This window comes from Myripristis murdjan, chromosome 7 (genome assembly GCF_902150065.1).
Source record: "Myripristis murdjan chromosome 7, fMyrMur1.1, whole genome shotgun sequence".
Taxonomy (NCBI): Eukaryota; Metazoa; Chordata; class Actinopteri; order Holocentriformes; family Holocentridae; genus Myripristis; species Myripristis murdjan.
This window is the reverse complement of record NC_043986.1, coordinates 16,271,547-16,297,155: the sequence shown is the minus strand read 5'-3', so window position 1 is coordinate 16,297,155 and position 25,609 is coordinate 16,271,547. Positions and strand designations below refer to the sequence as shown.

At 42.7% G+C, this 25,609-nt stretch overlaps 2 protein-coding genes across 3 annotated transcripts; both read left to right on the top strand.

Moving 5' to 3' along the window:
* The first annotated feature begins 432 nt into the window (after nt 1-432).
* On the top strand, nt 433-12,092 carry LOC115361885 (cytochrome P450 3A30-like). 2 transcript variants are annotated; one of them, XM_030055582.1, is made up of 14 exons: nt 433-587; nt 1,652-1,745; nt 1,843-1,895; nt 2,440-2,539; nt 2,635-2,748; nt 3,102-3,190; nt 3,868-4,016; nt 4,115-4,242; nt 4,380-4,458; nt 4,846-5,006; nt 5,125-5,351; nt 5,458-5,673; nt 7,208-7,215; nt 12,082-12,092. In XM_030055582.1, coding segments are annotated over exons 1-14 (1,491 nt in total). In that variant the 5' UTR covers nt 433-516; the 3' UTR covers nt 12,084-12,092. The 2 variants fall into 2 exon arrangements, with proteins under 2 accessions (XP_029911442.1, XP_029911441.1); XM_030055581.1 differs by lacking the exons at nt 7,208-7,215; nt 12,082-12,092 and adding an exon at nt 5,742-6,799 and having other exon boundaries at nt 434-587; nt 5,458-5,620.
* Nucleotides 7,946-25,531, top strand: cttnbp2nlb (CTTNBP2 N-terminal like b). The gene is made up of 5 exons (XM_030055580.1): nt 7,946-8,051; nt 10,569-10,676; nt 20,616-20,867; nt 22,234-22,341; nt 23,797-25,531. Exons 1-5 carry the CDS (start codon nt 8,046-8,048, stop codon nt 25,096-25,098), a joined length of 1,776 nt encoding a protein of 591 aa, XP_029911440.1. The 5' UTR covers nt 7,946-8,045; the 3' UTR covers nt 25,099-25,531.
* Nucleotides 25,532-25,609: the final 78 nt, after the last annotated feature.

Below are 25,609 nucleotides of genomic sequence, written 5' to 3'. Positions count from 1 at the left end.
ATCTGACAGACATGAAACACTGCCAATTCACAAACACTAAAACAAGACAACAGACCTCAAGCCAATTTGAGACCAAGTCTGTAAAAAGACTTGATGAAAGAAATCAACAGTCCCACACAGAGGCCACACCAGCTGGAGGCTGACTTCTGGGTTTCTACAAGATTTCCCAAGAATGTGAATCCCCTGCTCTTCCTGTGCCTGGAGTAAGGAGTTAAACACTCCATCCACACTGGCATTACAGGGTACTTGTATTGAGGTAAGTTTGCCAGTTGTGGGCCAGGCTAGGGCCTTCACCTGCTATGGTCACTACAAATGTACTTTGGAAATAATGGGTTCATTGCGGGGATACAACAAGAGACTTGATTGCTCACTACTGCCACATGCTATTACATAAGTCCTTGTTGTTTTCCGGTGATGTCGGACCGCCTCCGTGGAGTCAGAGGGCTTTAAGAGACACAGGCAGGGAGACGGAGGCGATAAGCTGCAGCTGTCCGGCATATCGAGGAAGGCGCAATTATGGATTATTTCCTTTACTTCTCCATTGAGACCTGGACTCTCATAGCCATTGTCGCTACCCTCATCGCGATGTAAGTAGTGTTTTTTTAAGTTCTGGCCTTGTACATGACTTAACCCACACGGAAAAATAACTCCAATTTACTTTTGAAAATGCCAAGGAATATTCACAATGGGCTAAAAGTCGGCGTCGAGATTAATTTTATTCGGAATAAAAAATTTAAATTCCTAAAATAGGCTTCTACAGGCCTACCCTAAACATTGGATATAGGAATCAGTGGTGTAATAAAATACTATACTAAAAAGTGTTGGTATATGAAGTTGTTAAAAAAAAAGAAAAAGAAAAACACAGTGTCTATCGATAGAGAGATATTATTTTTAAAAGAAACTAATTTTGGAGCATTTTAATATCGTTCGAGTCCTTTGAAAAGCAGCCTACCTATTAAAGCACACGGTGAACCCCCACCAACAGAGCGAAAGTGGACAGAAGTAATTAAACTTGACAGGCTTGAGTCTACTAAATTCATATGGTGACAGGTTAATCAGTAACCTGATGCGAGTAGCAGGTCGTTCAGTGCTGCACAATTACCCCTGGACTCCGCCCTGCCTAGATAGGACCTTTCCTCCAAATTTGGCCTACTGTAGTCACGTGGGTTTGGCATACACAATACAGAAGCTGGCATCCATCAGGGCTGTAAAACAGGCCCAGCCACCTGCCATATCAACGGTTATCCCATTTACTACTTGTGATAAGCACTAGCAAACAAAGTAGCCTACAACAAATATGACAATAAATGTAGGCTAAGTTTTTGAGGCAAAGTCAACAGATTAACATCACAAATGAGACTGAATCAACTGGATAATATCCATCGACCAGCACATCACATTTCAGTAAGCGCTGCAAGAACTGCATTAAGCCCATATTCCACATAATGAACAAAAATGTCACTTTTTGTTCGGGTTTACATGCACACCTATTGGTGATGCAATGGACAATATAAGTGAAAATCTGAATACAGTATAAAGAAAAAAGGGAAAAGTGGTGTTTTCTGTGGAGAATTAGGAGGTAAATAAGTGGCTTGTGTAACATGAGGTGGATTGGTGTCAAAGGTTTTTTAACCCTGTTCCTCATCCTCAGATATGGATATGCACCCTATGGATTTTTCAAGAAAATAGGGATCCCAGGGCCAAAACCTTTACCCTTCATTGGGACATTTTTGGAGTACAGAAAGGTAGAAAACCTTCCTCCGGCAATATTACAGCACGGTGCTTTAAAATTTTTCTGTGGAGTGTGATGTGAAGAGTAAACCCTCTCATTTGATTTCACAGGGTGTCCATGTTTTTGATGAAAACTGTTACAAGAAGTATGGCAAAGTGTGGGGGTAAGTGGGGGTAAGCACTAAGTGCATGTGTTTGTGTACATACAATGATACAAAGATACAAGGCAGTTTATTGATCATTATACGACAGGTTGTATAATGAAATTAGAATGTGGTTCCCTCTTGATTGATTAATTAACTGTATAGAAAATAAATTTATTTAAACATGGAGGAGTGCAGATGGTGCATTTAGTAGTCTCACCGCCTGAGGGAAGAAGATGCTCTGTAGTCTGGTTGTACGGCAGCGGATATCTTTTGCCTGACGGCAGCAGGGTGAACAGGCTGTGGCTGGGGTGGGTGTTGTCTTTTAGTATCCCTTTGGCTCTGCGCAGGCACCTCGCCACCCCAATGTCACTGATGCTTGGTAGATGGGTACCAATGATGTTTTGGGCATCCATGTGTTTGTGTTTTTTTGCACATGTACAAGCACGATAGTGAGATCGCAGCTGTTTGTATTGATTTTAAAGGAACAAAAAAGTATTACACTGCAAGTTTTCCATGAGGTGCAAAACTAAAACTGATTAGCCAGCTGCTTTTGCATTGCAAGGTGCTACGATGGCAGACAGCCTGTGATGGGTATAATGGACACAGCCATGATCAAAACCATCCTGATTAAGGAGTGTTACTCTGTCTTCACCAACAGACGGGTATGGAGACCTCTAGGCAAATCGCATCTTTGATACTTGATACTAACCTGTGTGCCCCCATGTAAATCCCGTCTCTGTTTGTTTATGTGGTTTAGGACTTGGGGCTCAATGGACCCTTGCGAGATGCTGTGTCAATCGTAGAGGACGATGACTGGAAGAGGATTCGCAGTGCTCTCTCTCCATCATTCACCAGCGGACGACTAAAAGAGGTTAAGATGCACATCACAGCACATTATTATTATTATCATTATTATTATTGTTATTATTATTCATGTTGAGATGAACAGTCTCCCACCCATTTGATTTTTTTTCTATATAGCACAGTGAATTGAAAAGATGGGAAAAATACACCATAGCCCATAGACCGTATGAGCTTGAATATGAATATCACTGTATTGATTTTTATTGATTTGTAATATACAAAAAATTACATTACATTTTGCACAGAAGGGTTTCCCAGGCACTAGAACTACTTGGGCCATTATGTGTGTATGCACTCATTTAATGATTTAATGGCTTAGTCTTTTACTTTTTAAAACTTTCTACTATTTACTGTTTACAGATGTACTCAATAATGTTGAACCATTCAAGCAATCTGGTGAAGAGTCTTTGCAAAAAAGCAGAAGCAGATGAAGTCATAGAAGTTAAAGAGTGAGTGAAGTTTGTTTGTTTGTTGTTTATTTAAAAAGAACCTTGCACAATTTACAAAAATTACACCAGAGTTAGCTATGAGGTACTTTTCATCTGCAGTTCCCTGGCAGGAAGCACAACCAGAAACATTACATATATAACAAAACTCAATCAAAACCTAGTACACTGCTGTGTCATGACTACATTTCAAAAACCAACCGTTTTGACCTCAGTTCTGTGAACAGCATCCATACTGGACTGCACATTTCAAACCCTGATCATTTATAAAGTTAAATAGTGCTGATGAATTCTCACTGTCAGAATCCAACATTTACAAAGTTGAAAAAAGGTATCTGTCATTTACCAATTGGGATCACACTGATAACAAATAAGGAGACTCCTGCAAAAATTGGGAGTGTTAGCAGGAATTAAATAAAGTCGTGTGCAGGAGCTTGGCTGTCCCTGTCAGAAGCTTATTTCTCAACATCAGTTATTTCCCCCTTCCCTCTCTCTCCCTCTCTCTCCCTCCCTCTTCCTCTCCCTCTGCCTGTGTGTGTTTGATAAATGTGGAATGAACTGCAGTCTGCCGATTTATTATGAAAAGCAACAGCCAATAGGGAAAGTGCGACATACCACCAATCAGTGGTAGATACTAATTTAACAGATAGGAATGACATTGTTTTTACTTTTTCTTGCAGAGTATTTGGACCTTACAGTATGGATGTTGTAACTAGCACTGCCTTCAGTGTGGACGTCGATTCCATCAACCAGCCCTCTGACCCATTCGTTGCAAACATCAAGAGAATGGTCAAATTCAACTTCCTGAACCCACTGCTGGTGCTAGTGGGTATGTCAAACATAATTTGTTTTAACCAGAATATCTATCTTGTCTACTGCTGAGACTTAAATTAATTTCTGTCTGTGATTCATTCTTATCCAACGCAGTGCTGTTTCCGTTCTTGTCACCAATCTTTGAAAAGATGGATGTGTCATTCTTCCCTGCTGAGGTGTTGGACTTCTTCTATAACTTCTTGAAGAGAATCAAAGCAGACCGGAATAAGAATGAACACAAGGTAATTTACACAATATATTGGTTTTAAGTTAAAGCCCATTTAGTGATATTTCATGTTGGTGAACATCGGGAACACAAGATTCAGAGGTTGTTGTATAGAAAATCAAACTCTGGTATCTGATTGTTTTTGTGTGACAGAGCCGAGTGGACTTCATGCAGTTGATGGTTGACTCTCAGATCTCGGAGAAGACAGAGGAAGATAAGAACTCAAACAAAGGTACAATAAGAAACTCAGTGGATTTCAGAAATGAAATCACCTAATTCTGTGTGGTTGTGATTAAAGGAAATACTGGTGCTGTTTTTTTTAAACCTTTGTATTATTCCTTTTGTTTTTACACAGTCAGACTGGTTGGGCAGTCATTTTCCCACATTCAGAAGGAGCAATGCATTGTTATTCATTTTAAACAACTTCCACAGTCTTGAAAATTACTTGAACTACACAGGCCATCACAATACAATATGGAGGCTAAACTTGGTTTTGTTAGAGTTTGTGTTTTATTTTTGCATTCCATCTGAGTTGACCTCTTTCATATCAGTGCACAGCATGTATTACATTGTGGTCTGTTGTCTGATAATCTTCTCACGTGTTGTGGTTGTGTTGCAGGGCTGACTGATCATGAAATCCTATCACAGGCCATGATTTTCATCTTCGCTGGCTATGAAACCAGCAGCAGTACAATGTGCTTTTTAGCATACAACCTGGCAACCCACCCTGATATCCAAAAAGCCTTGCAAGATGAGATTGATGAGGCCTTTCCAGACAAGGTGACTCGAATGTATATTTTACTGTCTCTGCCATCTATCCCTCCTCATATCATTCTGTTTTTATCATCATCTGGTTTTGTGCTAACCATTAATCAGAGCATTGAATACCCACCTTCAGAGTCGGCCAACCTATGAAGGCCTGATGCAGATGGAGTACCTGGACATGGTGTTCAGTGAGTCACAGAGGCTGTATCCTATCGCTAATCGCCTTGAGAGAATTGCAAAGACCTCTGTGGAGATTAATGGTGTGACGATCCCTAAAGGAACCACTGTCATGATCCCGGTTTACACTCTCCATCGTGAACCCACCCTTTGGCCTGAGCCTGAGGCCTTCAAACCTGAAAGGTATTATTCTGAACCGCTGGCAGGGAAAGGTCAGATTTTTACACAAATATAGTAGCTTGACCAAACATCCAGCACTATCTGTTCATATTTTTACTTCTATTTCTAGGTTCAGCAAAGAGAACAAGGACAATATAGATCCTTCTGCATATCTACCCTTTGGAGCCGGACCAAGGAACTGTATTGGCATGCGATTTGCCCTTTTGATGATGAAGTTGGGATTGGTGGAAGTCCTTCAGAACTTCAGCTTCGTCCCCTGCAAGGAGACAGATGTGAGAAGACATTGTCATTGCATGTTGTTTTATCATAGTTGCATAAAAAATGTGTTATGGTATTGAACTCAAGCACATGTTTTAGTGGTGCTTTGTTTTCACCTTTTTTTTGTCCTTCTAGATTCCATTGGAGCTGGGAACTGATGGCTTCACCGCTCCTAAAAATCCCATCAAACTGAAGCTGGTGCCTAGAGAATATGCTGCAGCTTCTCATTCTGGCTAACCGTATTCACCTGTAACAGAGCAGTTTCCCTGCTCTGCTCCATTTTTTTTCCACACCAGCTTCATCATCCAACTAGCTTACCAACATTTTCACTACTTGAGCTACCTTACATACTATATATTGAAATCATATGTATTTCTAATAAAAGATATCGTGCTTCCCAGTCTTCAGGTACACATGTCTAACCTACATGCCACAGAGAATTAAATACATTTTCTAAGCATTACTGTGTACCAGTAGAATGGCTCCAAACCATGACTGTAAAAGCACAGCTCTACTAAGCAGACCCTCCATGTTCTTGTCACCTTTTTAATGACACATTCTCTGTTTTGTTTTTTGTTTTGTTTTTTGTTTTTTGTATATGTGTATTAACAGAATATATAGTTTGGCATAGTATGTTTGACATATTTTATAATGAAGTGAAGATACTGGTGTCTGTCGTGCTCTATGTGAAAATACCACTTTGTATAGCAGTTCTTGTGCTTTTGAATCACACTGCATCGTGAAATCAATAAGTGTAGGTGTGCGTGACTACTGTAGTTGCTTTTACCTTTCACTTGTCATTCTCTGAGGTTTCCAAAATACATTTTAAAAGAAAGATGTTGTTCTTTGTATTTGACTGGCAAAACAAAGGATGTTATAGTGAGGAGATTATCGTTTTTGTCTTAAATTAAATCAGTGCTATTGTTAATGATTGAATGTATACAGTTAAAACATTCGTAATTTTAATATTCTCTTGGCTGTGTCAAGCTAATCTGTGTCAGTAATCAGTCATGACGACAAGGTATGCTTTATCTGGCATGTGGGTAAAGGGGGAAAGAACAAATTGCGCCATCAAGTTATGACTGAAAAACACCCAGTCATAGAAACACAGAGGACAAAGCATTCTGTGATCAACAAGAGGATAACAGATGTAGCTGAACATGTGACAGAATCAATAAACAGTTACCACAGCACTAAATAATTTGTTTTTTGAAAATGTCAGTGTTAAACGTAGTCATTGTAGGCGGGAATTTGTGTTTTATATAAAGACTGGACCTGAAGCTTGTCCTCAGAGCCAAAAGTCATCCATCCTGGGATTACTTTAGGTGTGTGTAGTGAGTGTGTTATTCAGCCGCCTGGTGTGTAGCTTGTGAAGCTACACACCAGTGTGTGGAAAAGTTTGGTCTTCCAGCAACAATGGCGGATAGATAAAAGGATGTATACTGGCCCACTTTTATAAAAAAACACCCTGTCTATCAGATTTCTGTTCCTATACTTAAAGTCCACAAACTTGTAGTGGTCACACAAACATAAGAGAAAGCTTAAGAAAACATTCAATGTCTCTCCTATTTCCTTTCTAGTGCCCTGAATAACTGGCCTAGTTTTAGATGTCAGGACATTATGTTTTGAATACCTGGTAATCCTAAACACACCCAGGTGTAGACGCCATAGATATAAAAAAAAAAAAAAATCTTGCAAGGCGAGTTCCATACACCACACCTGTCCACTCCCAGCCAAGACAAGAAGAGGCATGCTGAGCTTTGTGCAGCTCGTGGCCAGTGCAGAGGAGGGCAGTTGTGTGTCACTGTCATTTGGCCATTAGGGGGGGTTGAAAGCCAATGAGACAGGACACATGAGCCCTATTCTCAGGTGCATCGATTTCAAGAGCCATTTGACGAACAGTTTTGCTGTGTAATGTTGCAAGCTGGAGCTGTCTGTGCAGAGGCAACATTTAAATCTCAGTTTTGAAATAGATATGTATAAGCGCCACGTGTTTCTACACTCTAAAATACTTTGCTGCTTTGGACTGACACACCCTCAGAGACTTAAATCGTAAAATGCCAGAAAAACCTAATAATGAATATGACACAAGCCCCGCCTGGGAAATGCGGTTTAATATTCCCTGATAACGAATGGTTAATAAGCTCGCCGAATCCCAGCTGGGATACAGGAGCTGGGCTAAATCAAAACTGGACGTCCGAAACAAAGAGGTTTATTCCGCCGATAAGGGAACGCCCCTCAGCGACAAGCCAAGCAGCCATTGGTCAGGTTGTTGCACTACGCCCCTTCCATTGGCTGGCTGCTTCGTCATTGAGCCACTGTTGTTCACACTCGCCTGTGAGCAGAGGCGCTGCTGGTAGTGGGGCTGCTGTGATTCATGGTGTGGTGGAGCCTCATTTTTTGGATTTGGAGAAATTTAATGCAGCCAGAACAGAGCGCATGAAGGTATGTGTAATTATAAAGCCGGAGAAATCACTGCTACTGATTTCTGATTTCTCGTGTTGTTGGACTTACAGTTAAAAAAAAAAAAAAAAAAAAAAAAAAAAAAAAGCAAAATGCAAAAGTCCCATAGACAGGTCTGCCCCATCTATCTTGCACGTTTTGGGCTTTGTCAGTTCGAGCTAAGTGAAACTTTACAAACGCAAAACTGACATCTTGCAAATGGCTTTATTTCATACAAAATAATGCTGCCAAAATTATTTTTAGACGGTAGATAGATTATAAGTGACAGCATGTTCAGATAAAGGGTCTCATGAGCTCGTTTTCAGGCGAATGGGTGTGAGTTCACTGATAGAGATGCTGTATTGATTTTGGCATTTTCTGTAAAGCCAATCAATGGAGATAATACCTAATTTGGCATTTTTGTGATGTGCATGAGACTTTGCCATTGAATTATATGCTGCCCGGACAGAATGTAATGATTGTCCATTATGCCAGACAATGGGCCCAAGACGGCAGGTGGATCCTCTGCTGTTCCTGAGCAACTCCTCATTGTTTTGAACACACTGAGCCATCTGCCCTGCTCACACAACACATTGTGCAGATCTTCCCTGATTTCTGTCCGATGAGGAAGAAAGTCCCATCAACCCAAGCTTTTTGTTTGCTGCCTGAGGAAAAACGGAAGAAGAGAAAGGAGCAGACACACACACATTGCACACAAGCAGGCATGCAGGTAGACACGTAGAAGCAGGTTAATAGAGGCTTCTTTTGATACACATGCACAGACCTTTTTTTTTTTTATCAAAAATGGGTGTGGTGTGTTTCTTGAAGTTGTAAAACCATCTATTTATCTTATGGAAATTTGTGTCAATGTAACACATTGTTCAAAGACCAGCTGCATGCACATGAATAAAGGCAGTGCTCAGAGATGCACTGACCAGTTCAGGCTGGAGCAGAGGAGCCACAGTGCTCCCAAAACCAAGCTGAATACAGCCATGTTAGCTGAGACCGGGTTAAGAGTGGGATTCAGGGATTTACCCTTGTGTAGGGATTCCCATGGTGTGGGCATCCCAGGAATGTTGGAATGATATGGTTTTCCAGGGAAGCAGGGGTGGGAATACTTACCCTTGCCTTAGCACCCTTATGAGTTTCAGCTGTGATTTTAATTTACCAGTGTGTACTTATCAGATATCAGATGACAGTGGCCTACATAAGGGAGAGTCTAGTTTATACTGATGCCAATGGCTCAAACACACACTTTTAATACCTAACTACTGTGTGTGTGTGTGTGTGTGTGTGTGTGTGTGTGTGTGTGTGTGTGTGTGTGTGTGTGTGTGTTGGGGGATGGGGGGTGTTAATCACCAACACACTACACATGTTGGACAGAGTATTCTCAAGCACCAACAGACATAAGTGTAATAACCTTTAGCTAACCTCTGATTTGTGCTCAGTGTCTGTGTTCTGAAAGAGTGGTGAGCCACAACGTGCACTGAGGTTTCTCTGAGGGAGAGAACGTCCCGGATCACTGAGGCAAGAAAGTAAACAATGCACTTTACATTACACAACGCCCTTTGGCTCTGGACTGAAGAGCGGAGAGATTTGTGTACAGTGTAAATGAGAGAGTGATATCACGCGCATCAAACAAACTGGTCATTATAACGTGTTGAAAAACAGTCATACTATCATAAGGTACTGATGTAAATGTGAAAGTAACTCCACGACTAATTAAAAAAATGTCTCAGGTGTGTGAGACGCTGTTTGCCTTTCCCCTTATTCAAACAATGATGTCAACTGTGAGAAGTGTTGCTTTGTCTTTTCCCTAATTCAAAAGATGATGTCAACTGTGCAAAGTCTACTTCGCCTGGCCCCTGTGACTGGACTGGCCCTGGCCTCAGTCAGGCTCATGAGTCACAGGATACAGTGCACTGTGAGTGGGATGACTAAGTGCTGAGAGGGTTTGTGGGGGGCAGACAAATAAGATGTTTGAAACTTGCCTGACAGTCTTGGTATTAGCGCAATGAACCTTCGCAGTGGGCATTTTGGATTTGGAGAGAGCAGACAACTGTCCTCAGTCTCTCTCAGGAACTTAACATGCAGATATGCTAATGACTTCCTGTTTATAACCCTGAGCACAACCCTGCCAGGCCACAGATGGGACCCCAGGGCAACTCTACTATCCTATAGCAGCAGCTCTGCACCACTCACTGAGAACACACCATCCAGGCTGCGCCATGGCACATACACACCGACACTCAGTGCTTACTCACACACAATGAAACTGAAAACCTTTTTTCCTTGTTTGAGTTGGTAGATCAATCATAGCATTTGATGCTGGACTGCTTCTTTTATGTTTCACAGGAGCCGGTGGTGGTTTCAAAAGTCAGGCTTTTTTCTTTTGATGCTCTAATGCATACACCTCTGAGAATGAATCTCTCTTTCTTCCACCCCCAATCCTTTCTTTCTTTCTTTTTCTTTCTTTCTTTCTTTCTTTCTTTCTTTCTTTCTTTCTTTCTTTCTTTTCAGGAGGAGATGATGAATGTGGAAGCTCTGAGCAGAGCAGAGCTGCTAACTCTCCTCAGTATCCTGGAGGGAGAGCTGGAGGCCCAGGATGTGGTCATACATGCCCTCAGGGTGAGTTGGCCACTATGCCCAACACTAGGGTTGTCGCAGTAATCTATATTTGGGTGCCAAGTCAATGCCAAAATTTTGACAATTATACCGCTCATAGTGTTTTTAGTATTGGTATTACTGACACAACTTGAGTGTGTCAGTGTTTTTATTGTAATATAGCCCTAGTCTTTATGTTTAAATACTGAAACACTTAAAGTTGCAGTCAAATGAGAGCACATAATTATATTGTTGTATTTATTGTTACAACATTTCATTTCATGCAGAGCCTCTCTTTCGTTTGTTGTGGTGCTTTGTTTTCTATTTGAAGGCTACAGGCCAACGTTGCACTTATCATTCTTCATGTAGCCTACCGGTATATGTTCGCCTGCTATGTTCACTGTTCACTTGAAACACAGTTTACACAGTTTTTTTTTTTTTAAGAACAAGGTGTGTGCTGAGTGGGATTTCTGGTTTTGCTGTGGCATTTAATGAGGTATCTTGAATCGTGGAATTTCACTGGTATTGGTATCAATGTGCCAAAATTCTGATGGAGACACCACTAGCCAACACACACAAACACCTACACAGACTGTGCCATTCACATCTCAGAACATGTGTATTATACATGTCATTTCGCATCAAAGATACACAATTCATCCAAACTTGAAGGATGAGTGTGTGGTGGCGTTCTAGGAAAACTTTACACACATCCCCAGTTCTAGCACTTCCACTGTACAATTCTGCTTATTCTATTCCCTCTTCCCTTAACACTGTATTTGGTCGGTATGCCATACCAAAGGCATCCCGAGACACTAAATTTAAATGTTAAAGCATTACACCTCCATAAAAGGAATGTCGGTGAACAGGGTTGAAACGTGTAAACAGGAAACTGAGGAAACAGGGCTAGTAGAGACAATGGCACAGGAGTCATTCTGGTTTGGACTGCACGTCAGTGCAATTGCTGGTCAGACCGGTCTTAGGTCACAGCTGTAATCTGGAATGCTCATGTTTACCTGTTTTACCATTCAGGAATCACTCAACAGACTTATCAGTGCGTATATGTTTTTACATCTGCTCCATGTTGAAGACCAATTGAAGACTTGTTCAGTTAGTGGTTCATTTCTCTTTTTTGTGAGAGGTCCCTCTGTGCCTCAAGCCTGTTGTCACTCCTCTGGTCACAGCTGCTTGTCCATGCTTGGCAGACGCTCCTCGAGCCCTGGATGTTGACTCATCATCTGAAATAATGACTGAGAAGGGTAATAAGGAAGTCTAGCAGCCATGATTACTGCGCTTCCCCTCCTGTTAATTACTAAGCAACAATGATAACATGACTTTATGCTTGTTGTGTGATATTTAAGACATAGTTGCGAACATGTTGTGTGCTGTACTAATGCATAGCTCTTAATAGTGAAGTTTATCTAGCAAGAAAGTGAATCTATCTTATTATCTTCCTATAACTGCATTGCCAGGACCTGAGGGGAAACTGTTTCAATCGCACAAGCTCAGTGGTATCTATAATGGCAGTTGTCCAGATCGGACGCATATAGCATTTGACCCAAAACTCTACGTACGCGCGCACACACACTCTCTCTGTCCTCTCAGGACAAACGCACAGTCTCTGTATAGACTGTATCTATTTTTCTTCCCATTCCTCAAGCTACACTACTTTTTTCCTCTCCCTCTTTACTTTCCTCTGTTGAGATGAGCTACAATAAGGCTGCCCACATAGACACACATACATATAGACACACACAGAGGGTCTTTCATGTTTGACCATGACCCATGTCCTCCATGTCCTATCTACCCACTCACACACTCTTTGGTGGTCTCTGATGGACCAGTTAGTGGCTGTAGTGTTTATTGTGGAGAGGATGTACAGAGCTGTAAGCCCCAATCACCGACTTCCCTTGTGACCACTGGGGGCCTGTATGCCAGCTTCACTGAGCGGTGTATGTTAGTGCTGTCTGTGTAGGTGTCTGACTGTCAGGGGGGTGAAGGCCGGCTTCTGTACGTGTTGCCCAGCCAGGAAGCCTGCTTGCAAGCTCTCTCTCTCACTCTCTCTGTCTCTATCTCTCTCTTTTTCTCCTTCCCTTTCTTGGCTGACTCTGACTTTCCCACTGCCACATTGCACAGGGCCTTAGTATCTACGCCACACACTGCTCTGCCTTTGTTAGTATTTTTCTCCAACTGGTGTTCTGACTCTTCTTGCTGGTTAACCTGCTACCCTGGCCAAACACAAAGTGTACCGGTAATGTTTACCCGTGTGTGAGAGCTGGTGGAAAGAAACCGAGCCGAAATCCTCTCCAACTTCAAATATTTTCTCCTCTCAGCAGCGAGCACTTGGGATGCCTGCAGATTGCCAGTGACAACCCCATTCAAAGACTTTTTAACTCTTTCTTCACCAGAAAACCCTGCACAGCTTTGCCTTTTATGCCCAGCTTGAAATCGTGGAATTGTTATCATATTGTTTGCTTTGCTGACTAGATGGCGTCAAGATTGGAACATGTCTCTACAGCTTCTTGATTGTACTGTTTTCAGTCACTTCAGTTCTCATTACTAAGCAGACAGATATGGAAATATCACTAGAGGGAACATTCCTCAGAGCATGACACATGATACAAGTGCTGCATTCCTACAGGAGTGGCCTATATTTTTGACTTTGTGATTATCTATAAGGGATGAAATGCTATTATGCTACTTTCTGTCATACAGAAATCACGTAGATCCACAGAGATTTGAATGTATTCACCCCTCAGCTGATGTGTCCAGTTTTTTGACTCCTTTCTCCCTACTTCCTCTGCAAATACTAATAGAGAGATATTTAACAACTGTCCTCCTTGACTGTTCCCAGCACTGGTTTTGAAAGTCAAGAAATGAAGGCTGTGGAAACACTTTCCCTTAAACCAATTTTCAAGTCTGTGCCAATGCATTGCTTCAACCCAAACTTATCGGTCTAGAGTATTTATGACTGGAAAGATTGCTTTTTGATGATGGCTGTAACTGTTTTTGTTGGTCCAGTCCACCAGGTTTTTGTGCGGTTAAATGTTGTGGTTAGGCTCCATTGGGCTTGTTTTGTTTTTCATCTGATGTAATATCCTGTAATCCTAAAATGCTCTGTCTATTTTTACAGGCTGACATGTTTTCCTGTCTCCATAAACAATAGAGTCTTGCCAGAGTGTGCTGTTCAGATAAGATTATATTCTGTTAGTGTAGCACTATTGCCCTGTTTGGGCATGTTGTTAAGATCAGGGAAGAAAAAAAATGCTACAAAAGGTTATTTTGCAGTAAAATGACACAGGAAACACCCATAAAAGTAGGTTAATAACTAATAACTCACAGTATCGCACACCAGTCTATAACGTCATTGAAGTTCAAGTCCCATGTCAACAGCCGTAGGGCCTGAGAGAGTAAAGCTTCCTGACCTGGAATTGTTCAGTGACATCAAAGTACCTGATGTTACCGTAGTGCTTTCATTGTATGAGTGCACTATACACACCCAGGCACAAACGATGCATTCATGTATGGGACATAGTTACTGGGTCATACTTTCTATATGATGATTATTTATGGTGAGTTCTCTCCTAGCTGTTTTGCTGAGGCTAGCTTAACCAGCCTCAGCAAGAAAAGGAAGGGTCACATCTGTAAAGGCAGTGAGCTCCACCCTAGACTGTTATTTGCTCTGAGTATTTGCCAACTACTGATAAAATAGTGATTGGTGAGGTTAGGCGAAGCCAAGACAAGAAGTGATAAGTGATGTGTGAAATCACAGTTTTAACAAATCATTGGTGAGCTTTGTGCAAGTGTTTGTGTGGACACGTCGGGGTTTATAGCTTAATCAAAGCACAATTGTGAGTTATGAAAATGCATTGCCAAATTAATTAATTTAATTGTTCATTAGGCAGCTGCTAGCAATACTACAGCATTTCGTTGTTCCACCAAAGGATACAGTGCTCTTCTCCAAAGTAATGCCCCGCCTGACTGAAAGGAGAGAGCACCTGCTTAGAGGTTTCGTCACTCATCGCTCAATGATAACATCTGAGGCGGTTAAACATTGCTTGGAAGTTGTTTCACTGGACGTCCCATAAAGTAAAGTGAGGATTTAGCTTTGTGTGGTGTCTTCTCTTTTATCTCAGTGGCATCTGTGGTTAGGGTGTGGGTGGGAGCTGTGGAGAATATGACTTAAGCCTTAAACACACACCTAGCAGTCTACACCTCTCTGTATCTCTGTCAGACTTTGGCTCTTTCTCTTACACACACAGACACACACACACACACACACACACACACCCACACATTTTTACAAATATAATGGAAGACTAATACTCCTGCTCTCTATTGTTCCATTGTTTTTGGCTCTGAGCTTCCTGTCAGTCACGTTGATTGACATGGTTTGCATATAATGTAAACCTCATTTGCTTTTCCAGGGAAGTTGCTGGATGGGATTCTAAATATACACATTTGAGTTTATTTATATCCACTGGAAAAAAATAAATAAATAAAAGCATTTGTAAAGACACCAACGCAAATGACTCTTAGCGGCTTGCACGACCACAAACACATGTAAGCTATGTGTATCCTTTTTTTAAATCAGTGCTTTAATGGCAAGCTGCATTAGCAGGTATGCCACATGGCAGCAGAGAAGTCAAACATTCACCTGTAGTTCATCTCTAATAATGGTTAGCCAAAGATTACATTCCATGTAATCATTGATCATTACACAGTACAGTTACACACCCTCTCAGCACAGAACCCAATTGGAAATAGGATCTCACACGGGGAATTCAGGCTCATAAGAGCAAATTGCTATTAATATGATATCACAACAACAGTTGCAACTCTTTTGGGGTTCTGATGTAGAAGGAAGAAGATGTTAAAGTTTTGCAGTAGTCCACAGCCCTGAAGACTCTCTCACCCTGTGTCATGAGGTCTAGATAATGATTATGTTCTCTTAGGTTGGCTAGCTAGCTGGTCATTACAGTCATTACAGTCCCCAGCTCTCCAGGGGAGCAGGATTGAAGTGTCATACCAAGCTCTGTCCCCGCTCTTCAGCTCTGGCTCGAAGCCATGCAGACTAACTGCTGGGTCTGATGCTACTATTATTCCTAATGGTGATTTACTGACATTTTCACAGCTTGTCTCTGTTGGAGAGAGACAGAGAGACTTCACCACACAGCTCAGGCATGGTCGGCATGCAGAGCTTGACTTGATGCAGAAGTGGCAGCCACATGAATGAATGGAATTTCATGAAAACTTGACTGTCAGGATATGATGCCCTAGATTAGTTGGGACTTTGGTGTGTGTGTGTGTGTGTGTGTGAGTGAGGATCTAATCATGGAAACACTGTCGCTCTTAGACATACGATGAGGTGTGCAATACTTCATTTTTAAAAAACTCCATCTCTTAGTTTATCCTTCCCCTTCTGTTGGTAGACACTTCCTCACTAATTTGTTCTCTTAAGGTGGTTTTGCATTCAGCTCTGATAACAGCACTGAGACAGTGGGTCAAAGCCCTGTCTGTTTGTGTGAGCTGGAGTTAGCAGTCTCACCAGCACTGTTGAAATGGGATGTGACTGCCAGTGGAGTGATAGCTCTCACCTGTCAAAGCTTGTTACTGCGCACACAGGAGACAAGTGGGCCACTCAGTATTTCTTTACTCCACTATTGAGTAGTTGTCCATTGTTCAGTGGTAGTACTGCACTACTTAAGCACCAATTCCTCAGCTGAGAAAAGGGAAGGCAGAGACAGAAAATTTAAGAGTCTGATGCTGACTGTCTGTCCTCTCTTCCTTGCCCTTTTCTTAACAATGATTATCATTAGGAGGCATGTTCATCCTTTCCCTAAAACCAAATCAAACCAAAACAAAACAGTAATCTAAGTTATATTATGCTTAACTGTTGTAAAAATTCATCATGATTTCTGGATAAATGAAGGACCTTTTTGTTTTTAAGTGTAAGTCTATTATTGTTACTGAAATACAGAGTCAGGGATATGTAATTCGACTTAGGTAAGATAATGAAGCGTCTGACGCTTTGTCCTTTGTCCCCTAGATGTGAAGAGGCTGCAGTATTTTGTGTGGGACTCCCAGAGGCTTAAGTTTTAGCTCCATGAAAGAGGCTTTTCGTATCTGACAGGCCGGGTCCTGTGGTCCTTTTGTCTCTCTGTCTCCAAGTTTTCCACTGAGAAGTGGACGAATTCACCAGGGATGCATACTTTTCCCACAACCCCCCCACCGCCACCCCACCACCACCCCACCTACAAAGCTTTTGGACTTGAGATGTTACCCTGGAGACAGTCGGTTATGCTAAGAACCTCATGTGTGCACGGTGCAAATGTGTGCCATCTGTGTTCTAACGCACACAAGCATGCATGCACCTCATTTTTATATCTTTAAATCTTTTCTTTCATGCACAGTATTGTTTAGGTGAGAGTGAGGGGAGTCTGTGCTCTTGTAACAGGAGATATGTGCTCAGTACTGTACATGGCAGTGATGTCGTCCATGCCAGCTGCCGGTTGCATTGTGTGACAGTCATTCCAGAGCCTGGCTAAGAAAATGGGACTCTTTTCAGCTCACACAAGGGCATGATTGTGCCTGGAAGCTGTAGGTAACTGATTTACAGAGGGGATTTTTCCAGGTGAAAAGCATCAGGTTGTCTTTCACGCCTCACTACAGCTGCAGGGAACACTCCATTAGACGACTCAGACTCTTGAGGGAAGCAATAATCTAGCAAACCCACTGTTTTGACAACTAAAACATTGCATTACATTGGAAGGGAATTGCGGCAGTAGAGACACTATGGTGTAAATACATAAAAAAAAATCCACTATTTATTGATTGCAAACCAGTAGACGGTAAAGCAAATGTGTTGTGGGTAATAATATTCTCCCCTGACATCACTGCATCCTGCTGTAGAACAGTAATTAGTCATCAGTAGTGGCAACAGAATGGGAAAGCCTTGCAGCGGAGCGGACAGTGCTTGGTGTGCCCTCTCATAGAAGAGAGTTCACTCTGTCATTATGATCAGAACTAACCCCAGGAGAACGTGAGACCAGGCCGTGGGCTAGGACTCACACACAGAGAGAGAGAGACAGACACACACACACACACACACACACACACACACACACACAAAAACACACACGAGACAGCTATATCCAAAGCACCTCAGCCCTTTATGGTCTGTTTAAACATTTATTAAACTCAGGAAGCTGTGAGTCTGTCTCCTCAGCAAGATGAGGAAACGGTACCCCAAAGCCCAGTAATAAAATGTGCACAGCCACAGGTAAATGTACACACTTACTTCTATACACACAAAGACACTGACAGTCATCTGGCCAGTCCTAGTCTTTTGGGACTAGATTATTTGTACTCCCAAAATACTCCAGCCATAACTGCCAAATTACTTTCACCATTAATAATAATACTAACACTGATACTATTACTACTACTATTACTACCACCACCACCACTACTACCACTACTACTACTACTAATAATAATAATGATAATAATATAATTCCTTTATGTTATGTTTTTCTTCTGGCCCTCAACACAGCCATGACGTGTGTGCCATGGCTGTGTTTGTGCACTGTAAAAAAGTCTTTTATTCTCTTATTCAGTCTTAAAATCTAGTTTTTCTTAAAACAAATGAAAAAAAAAAAATCTGCCACCAGGATGAGATAATCCTGCTTGTTTCTTATGCTCAATCAACTGGTTTTCAGATTTCTTACATTTATTTATTTATTTATTTAGTCAGTTAGCTTGTTTCTTAGTTTTTGAAGCAAGTGCCATTTTCTTGATATTAGTGGGCTGATATGCCTTAGCCTGTCTTACAACGTATTTATATATTAAAAATTCTTGAAACAAGTGAAACTGCATTGGAAACAAGGGGATTTATTTAAATTTTTTGCAGTGCATATTCATTTTCACATTTAGAGGGAGAAGGAGATGCACAAATGCGCACACACACACACACACACACACACACACACACACACACACACACACACACACACAGCCTAGACTAGCATGAACTCACTCACACATTGAAGCCTGCTGGGCCAGGCATGGTCACAATGCAAGGGGCTGAAGGTATTGAGACAGTGTCTTTGTGTGAGTCCTGTAATCTCTTCACTGAGGGTCACATTCTTTGTTCAGTGTGAGAAAGAACCTCAAATACAGCTTCCTTACTGCTGCCCTCAGGGGGTGTGTTGTATGAGTGTGTGTTGAGTGTGTGTTGCTGCATTCTGAGTGTGAGAGAAAGAGCCTGACAGATGAAGAAAAGAGAGGCATTCTCCAAGAAATGATGATGCACCCAGAGAGGAATGCGGTGCCATGCGTGTTGGGGCAGGGCAGGCGAGGACAGGGGGCAGAAGAGGGGACCGGGGCGTTCAACCCTCCTCCGAGTCTGATGATGGTTAGGGGAGACAGTGATGAAAGTCCTGAAGGCACGTGGCGCGACTGTGTGGGATATGCTTGCATCACTACCACCTCGGCCAGCATCTCCCCGCCACCCCTTGTTTCTGTTTTGCTGCACTAGACATGCACAGACCTTTAGAGTCAGCTGACCCCACATTCCTCCAGCTCACAATTCTAAGTAGCTAATGAGGTCTTCTGATGACAGATCAGTGGCCCAGGGCAAGGTCAATGAGGTCCTATCACGTTTCACTTCATTCCCGGTCATTCCTCTTTGTTCTATACAAAAGAATGAACAGTCTGGGGTGAATTTAAGTTACCTTAACCTAGTTGCGTGTGCTGTTCTCTGCCTCAACTCTTTTTAAATTCAATCATGCAAGAAACACACATCTGACAGAATGACAGAGGCAACAGAATATTTGTCCTGTCACAGGTTGGAAAAAGAAGGAAAAGTACAGTAAAAGGGTGAGCGGAGGATCAAGTACAAAGGAAAAGTAGTGCATATAACTACTTCATTAGAAGCAGCTCCTTGTGTGTATGTGTGTGTGTGTGTGTGTGTGTGTGTGTATCTCAGTGTGTAACCTTAGCCCGTGGCCCAGACCCTCACCCCTGTTGCTTCCCTAGGGAGAGGTTAACATCTGCCCCTGGTGGGGGGGTGGACAGCCGTGCCTCACCTCTTTGTGTTTAGGTTGAGGGGAGAGACCATCTGCTAGTGCTCTCTGTGATAATAACATCACCACACACAGATTTATTACAAGCACACACACACACACACACACACACACACACACACACACACACACTTCTGAGTTTAGCTTGATGATGATGTGAATCCCTGAAGGAGTTTCATACAACTAAATCGGGTCATGAGGTGCTAGTGTGTGTGTGTGTGTGTGTGTGTGTGTGTGTGTGTGTGTGTGTGTGTGTGCGTGCGCGCGTCTGCATGTGTGTATATTTTGTATTTGTGTTCATTTACTGTGGGGCTCTGTGTTTCTCTTGGCAACAGTAGTGGGGTGTGATGTTATTTTCTCTACACATTAGTTCCTGTTGCAGTTTGCAAAAGAGACCTCCTCCTGTCAAACATGGACATGCTCACACACACACACACATACACACACACTGTACATAAACACCTGCTGGCGTCATGTGGTCATTTTACTGCTAACTCAGGACTGTACATGCTCTCTGGACATATTTTCAAGTGTTTTTTTCCTGTGGCCCACAGCTAGACATCAGGGGGGCTCATAGCCTGGGGCTCAGCTTTACCTCACACCTGCTCTCTCATTACCACTACCTTAACTGCTTTGTATAACTATGATGCTCCAAACCAAATGTTTTTTAATCAGTTGGTTTTAATTGTATTCAAATTATTTTTCTTAAAATTAAATGTTTCAGTATGGAAGGAAATATGGCATATGGCTGGAAATATTGCCATATTCAATATAATCGAATGTTGGCCCAAGCCTAAAGGTCAAAGATCAGGAACATAAGTAAACTGAGTGTCCTCTCCAGTACAACAACACATGAGTGTTTATGTGTGTCTCTCAGGCTCAACACAGGAATGCCTTCATCCAAGAGCGTTACGGCCAATACGACCTCAGCGACCCTTTCTTGGCCCTTCAGCGGGACAGTGAGGCTGTGGAGCGCCAGCAAGCACACACCCAGCCTCACACACACCCGCAGCATGGAGCAGTGGGACCCAACCCTCTAGCTGTCCTCAAACTGGTCATGGCCCACTGCAAGAGGATGCAGGAGAGGATGATGGGACAGCTGGCTGCTGCTGAAAGCAGACACAGGCGGGTAAGAGCCAGTAGATACTCCTGAATGGATATTTAAATACACTCCTTTCCAATACTGCATGTCACTGCACACACACACGCATATACAATCAATGCTCACTGTAACTATAACTGACTCAGAATTCCCTCAGTTGAATTAAATTTGGCCATTCATTGTATCCTTTTTTGGCAATCAGATGCATGAGCAAAGCAATCATAATCAATCATGATAAAATGCAATGATATAAACATATTTTCAGTAGTTAAGCCTATAAAAATCATGAAGGCACTGGTCATTAGTTGTCACTTTGATCATGATCACAGACTTCCTTTTCTCAGCCTCAGCCTTCAGGGGGCAGTGCTGCTTCTAACTATGCCAGTGCCTGGAGAAAATCAAGATGAAAAGATCACATGCAGCATAAAAAATGCACAGCTCACCCCTCTTTTCCATTTGCATATTAGGGTGATGCTGTGACCGCCCAAGTGGCCAGCCCACATCTTTGTGTCATACTAGGGCTCACACTTGCACAATAGGCTTGTTGTGTGTGCATGTATGTATCTGTGTGTCTGTGCGTCTCGATGCTTCAGATACATTTGACTTGGCTAGGGGCAGTGAGGCAGACAGACAGCGGCCACACCCAGGGATTAGAGAGAGGATATTGGGCTTTATCACTGCAGAGCTGGAGGTTTGGGTGGTTATAGGAGTCTAAACCAGCAACCTTTTGAAAGCTGATATAACTTATAAAAACCTTGTAATGAAGAGGAAGTCTAGGCAAGTGTCAGGATAACCTATATTATCCCTAAAGTGGATAAAGCTTCCATTTAAACAGCCATGCACAGTGCAGAGCAGTAAAGACGGAAGACATTCAGACCTTAGAAGCCATAAAGATTAAAGAAGAGACGTTAAAAAATAAAACCTGACACTAAAATGGAAAGATAAAAGATGAATAAAACATTAAAATACAAAACAAGGTAAAAACCAATAGGGGTCTGAGGAGACTTATTAAAGTGAGTAAGTCCTGTGGTGGTTGCTTCATCTAAAGTGCATTATAAAAACCTTACAGCAGCTCAGATGAAAGAGTTATTAAAGTTCCCACATGAAATGGGTGTCTATTGTCATTCATTAACCATTTCATTTTGTTTGACATTTGTCCAGTTTACAATCTGGACACAGGTTGTTAGCTGGATTCTGACTTTCATGGGCAGTAGTAAGATTCAAGAGAGCAATAGAAGAAGATGCAGAATATATCTTCCTTGTAGGAAAATTATTATTTTTTGCTAATGTGCTAACACCAAATTCATGTGATACATCTTATTACACCAGGCCCATCAGTGTCCAGTATACTGTCATTTGATTTGATTATTTCTTTCCACCATGTGTTTGACAGATGATTACTGATCTGGAGGAGGAGAAACGGCTGCATGCCAAGGACTCAGCACAGGGTGATGATGTCACCTTAATGCTGCAGACAGAAAGAGACAAACTGCTGCAGCAGGTGTGTATGAGGCGTGAAAGGAAAATAGAGAAAAAAATATGTGCATTAATCAGATTCGTATGCACCCGTGTGACTTGTGTGTTTTTGTGTGTGTTTGTGAGTAGCAAAGATGGCAAAGTGTGTAGCAGTGTCGGCACTCACAAATGCACTTACTGACAGACAAGCACATCTGCATGGAAGAGATTTCCCTCTTCCCTTTCCGTGCCTCTGCTCCACCTCTTCCCCCTCTCCTCTGCCTGTCTCCACCATTTCCCTCTCTACACTGCTCACTGTGATTTAAGACTCAGCGGCTGAGCGGACAAGCATCAGCGGAGCTCTATTGTGTAACACAGTAGGGTGGAGAGGGCTTGGCCTGTTCAAGTACAGACACACACAGATAGATACACATACACACAAACACGAGGCTGTTTCATAGGAAGCAGAGGAGGAAAAGGCCATTGTTTAGTTGACCAGCAGCCACGGGGCTTCGTGAGCACAGGAAAGCCTGAGATAATGACTGTCCCTGACTAACCCAAGGTCTGCACATGCACAGGCGCGCACACACACACACACAAACATACATTTTACAAGGCAGTCTATAACACACAACACAGAGGCCTTATGTAAGAAAGGGCCCCTGAGTGTCCCTCCAGCCTTCCTCAGGTTTTCCGGACTCTGTTGTTTTTTGTACAGTAATATCATACAGTGGATTGTATTTCAACAACTCCAATTTCCCTTTATTACTCATCAGCACTTTTTAGCAACAAAGTGACCCTTCAGTAACCTCGTGGCAAACTGAAATTTCTGTCAGCATGTCTTTGAAATGAATTGTTAATTTACAAAGCAAAACAGGAGTAGGCAGCCGTTTCCTGTTTACTGAAAGAGAGCAGCGGTCCATCCGCTTTGCTGATTTCCCTGTCACTTAGGTGAAACTCATTTGAATCTACTTTATTAGAAAGTATACAGTGCATAGTGACAAAAGAAGTGTGGAGAGAAACAGGACTTAATGAGCATGTACATATATGTATATGTATATATGTGCATGTATATATACGTATATATGTGTATGTGTACATATATACACACACACACAAACATACACACATATGTATATATAAACATATCTATTTTTATATATACATATGTATGCATGTATATATGTATGTGTATATGTGTGTGTGTGTGTGTATGTATATATATATATATATATATATATATATATGTGTGTGTGTGTATGTGTGTGTGTGTGTGTGTGTGTGTAGATGTATTTTTACATATAGTAGGAACACAGCAGCGTTTTCATCATTGCCTTCTCATCCTGTGTTGGAGTCGATGCAAAGTGCACTGCCACAAAAGACAGTACTCTTTTGCCTCCTTGTGGTGAAAATTTCACACTGACACAAAAAAGCTGTTGCTTACCTGATGCGTGAGCAACTCGTTGCGTGACTGTGTCTCTGTCTCTCCATCTCTTTCTAGTTGGAGCTGGAACGTGCAGCAGTGCGGCGGCTAGAAAAGGAACAAGAGCAGGCAGTGGGCAAGGCGGAGGAATCTCTATGCCAGCAGCAGCAGCTATCCTCAGCTCTGACTCTGGAGCTCCAGAAAGCCAGCAGCCAGGCCCTGGAGGAGGCTCAGAAGGTGGCCGAGCTCCGCACCCGGCTCCAAGAAGAGAGCAATACCCTGGAGAGCCTCCGGAGGGCAGTGGAGGGGGAAAAGGACAGGGCAGCCCAGCTAGAGGCCAGGGCTGAGAGGCAGCTGGCTGAGTTTGACACAGAGCGAGAGCAGATGAAAAGCAGGATCAGGAGAGAGGAGGAAAGGAGTAGAGAGCTGGAGAGACAGGTGGAGGAGCTAAGGAAAAGGCTGGAGGGAAGTGGAGGAGAGAAAGACGAGGTAAAAGAGGCTGTGAAGCAGGTGAAAGAGTCACCTCCCAAGATGTTAGTGGTGTCCACCTCTGTTCAGACTGAGCCTGATGGGAAGATTAATGTCACTCCCAAAACCACCACAGTGTCGAAGGTTAATGGCCACCACATCTTAAAAGACACAGATTCAGCACAGGAGGCCAGAGGAGCAGAAAATGGAGTGGTGGTAGAGAATGGGGGAGGAACATCTGTGCATTCCCCACTCCACCCTCATCCTCACCCTCAATCCCCCTCCAGCACGGCCTCCTCTTCCCTCTCCTCCTCTCCCATCTCCTCTCCTGTCCTGGCCAAGCGCCTGGGCAGCCCAGGCTTCCATCAGTCCTCCTACCAGGCTGGGGTCAACCAGCGATTCCAGGCTGCCAGACACAAGTTCCAGACCCAGGCTGAGCTGGAGCAGCAGCAGTGTGGTTCTGCCCCACTATCCCCCAGAGACCTGTCCCCTACCACCACCCCTATCCCTCCCCCTCCAGAAAACAGCACAGCCAAGCAGCTGGCTCGCAACACTGTTACTCAGGTGTTGTCCCGATTCACCAGCCAGCAGGCCGGCGTCAAGCTGGCCCCCATTAGCAGCTCTCCATTTGGGACAGATTACCGCAACCTGGCAGCTTCTCCTCCTGGGGGGAGATCTCCTACTTGTGGACCCCTCTCTCCGGGCATCCGCTCTCCCCTCACGCCTCGCTCAGAGAAGAACCACCCTCCTCCGATCCCTCCCAAGAAGCCAGGGATGAGTCCGACCCCAGGCTCTCCGGGCCCCACTGCTCGGGCCAGTGTCTTCCCAGAGCTGACAGGGAACTGTGTGCACAACAGCAGCGGGCAGGAGGGAGCCAAGGAGTCTGAGCTGGTATTATCTTCCAGCAGCTAACAGGCCATATAGATTGACAGATTAATGGATCAACAGCTGCTGTGTTATTCATAGGCTTACCCTCCAATAACTTTCACAGCACTAATAACCAACAGTAAACAATCAAACCTAACACTTAAAACCTGGATTGGTTCAAACAGATGCATTTACAAGGGTATGTTTTACCCCTACCTCTGTACTACTATATGGCAAGCAATCAGAACACTATTTGAAGTAAAATATAGTATATAATGGATTCTTTTTATTGGAATTAATATTGCTTGTATTAACTTTCCTTTGTTTATTCTTTTCTAAACAATTTTGAAATGACTTTTTGTATTTTATTTCCATTTGGAACTGAAAATATCCCAGTTAATACACACGTCAACCCCATGATCATATCTTGAGAAACCATATAAAAAGACAAGAGGACAAGATAAAGGCATGAGTAGGGAATGCAGATCAAGATTTCATAGTACAATGCTCCTTCTCTACTCCTTTGATGCTCAAACACATGACTGTAAATGAGGAA

Bases quoted from the DNA above. Each gene is read 5' to 3' on its own strand.
- LOC115361885 (XM_030055581.1), top strand. From the start codon at position 517: ATGGATTATTTCCTTTACTTCTCCATTGAGACCTGGACTCTCATAGCC. The intron at 2,749-3,101 runs GTTAAGATGCAC...TACTGTTTACAG, and splicing joins CCAGCGGACGACTAAAAGAG to ATGTACTCAATAATGTTGAA. The intron at 5,621-5,741 runs GTGAGAAGACAT...TTGTCCTTCTAG, and splicing joins TCCCCTGCAAGGAGACAGAT to ATTCCATTGGAGCTGGGAAC.
- cttnbp2nlb (XM_030055580.1), top strand. The intron at 20,868-22,233 runs GTAAGAGCCAGT...TGTGTTTGACAG, and splicing joins CTGAAAGCAGACACAGGCGG to ATGATTACTGATCTGGAGGA. The intron at 22,342-23,796 runs GTGTGTATGAGG...ATCTCTTTCTAG, and splicing joins GAGACAAACTGCTGCAGCAG to TTGGAGCTGGAACGTGCAGC.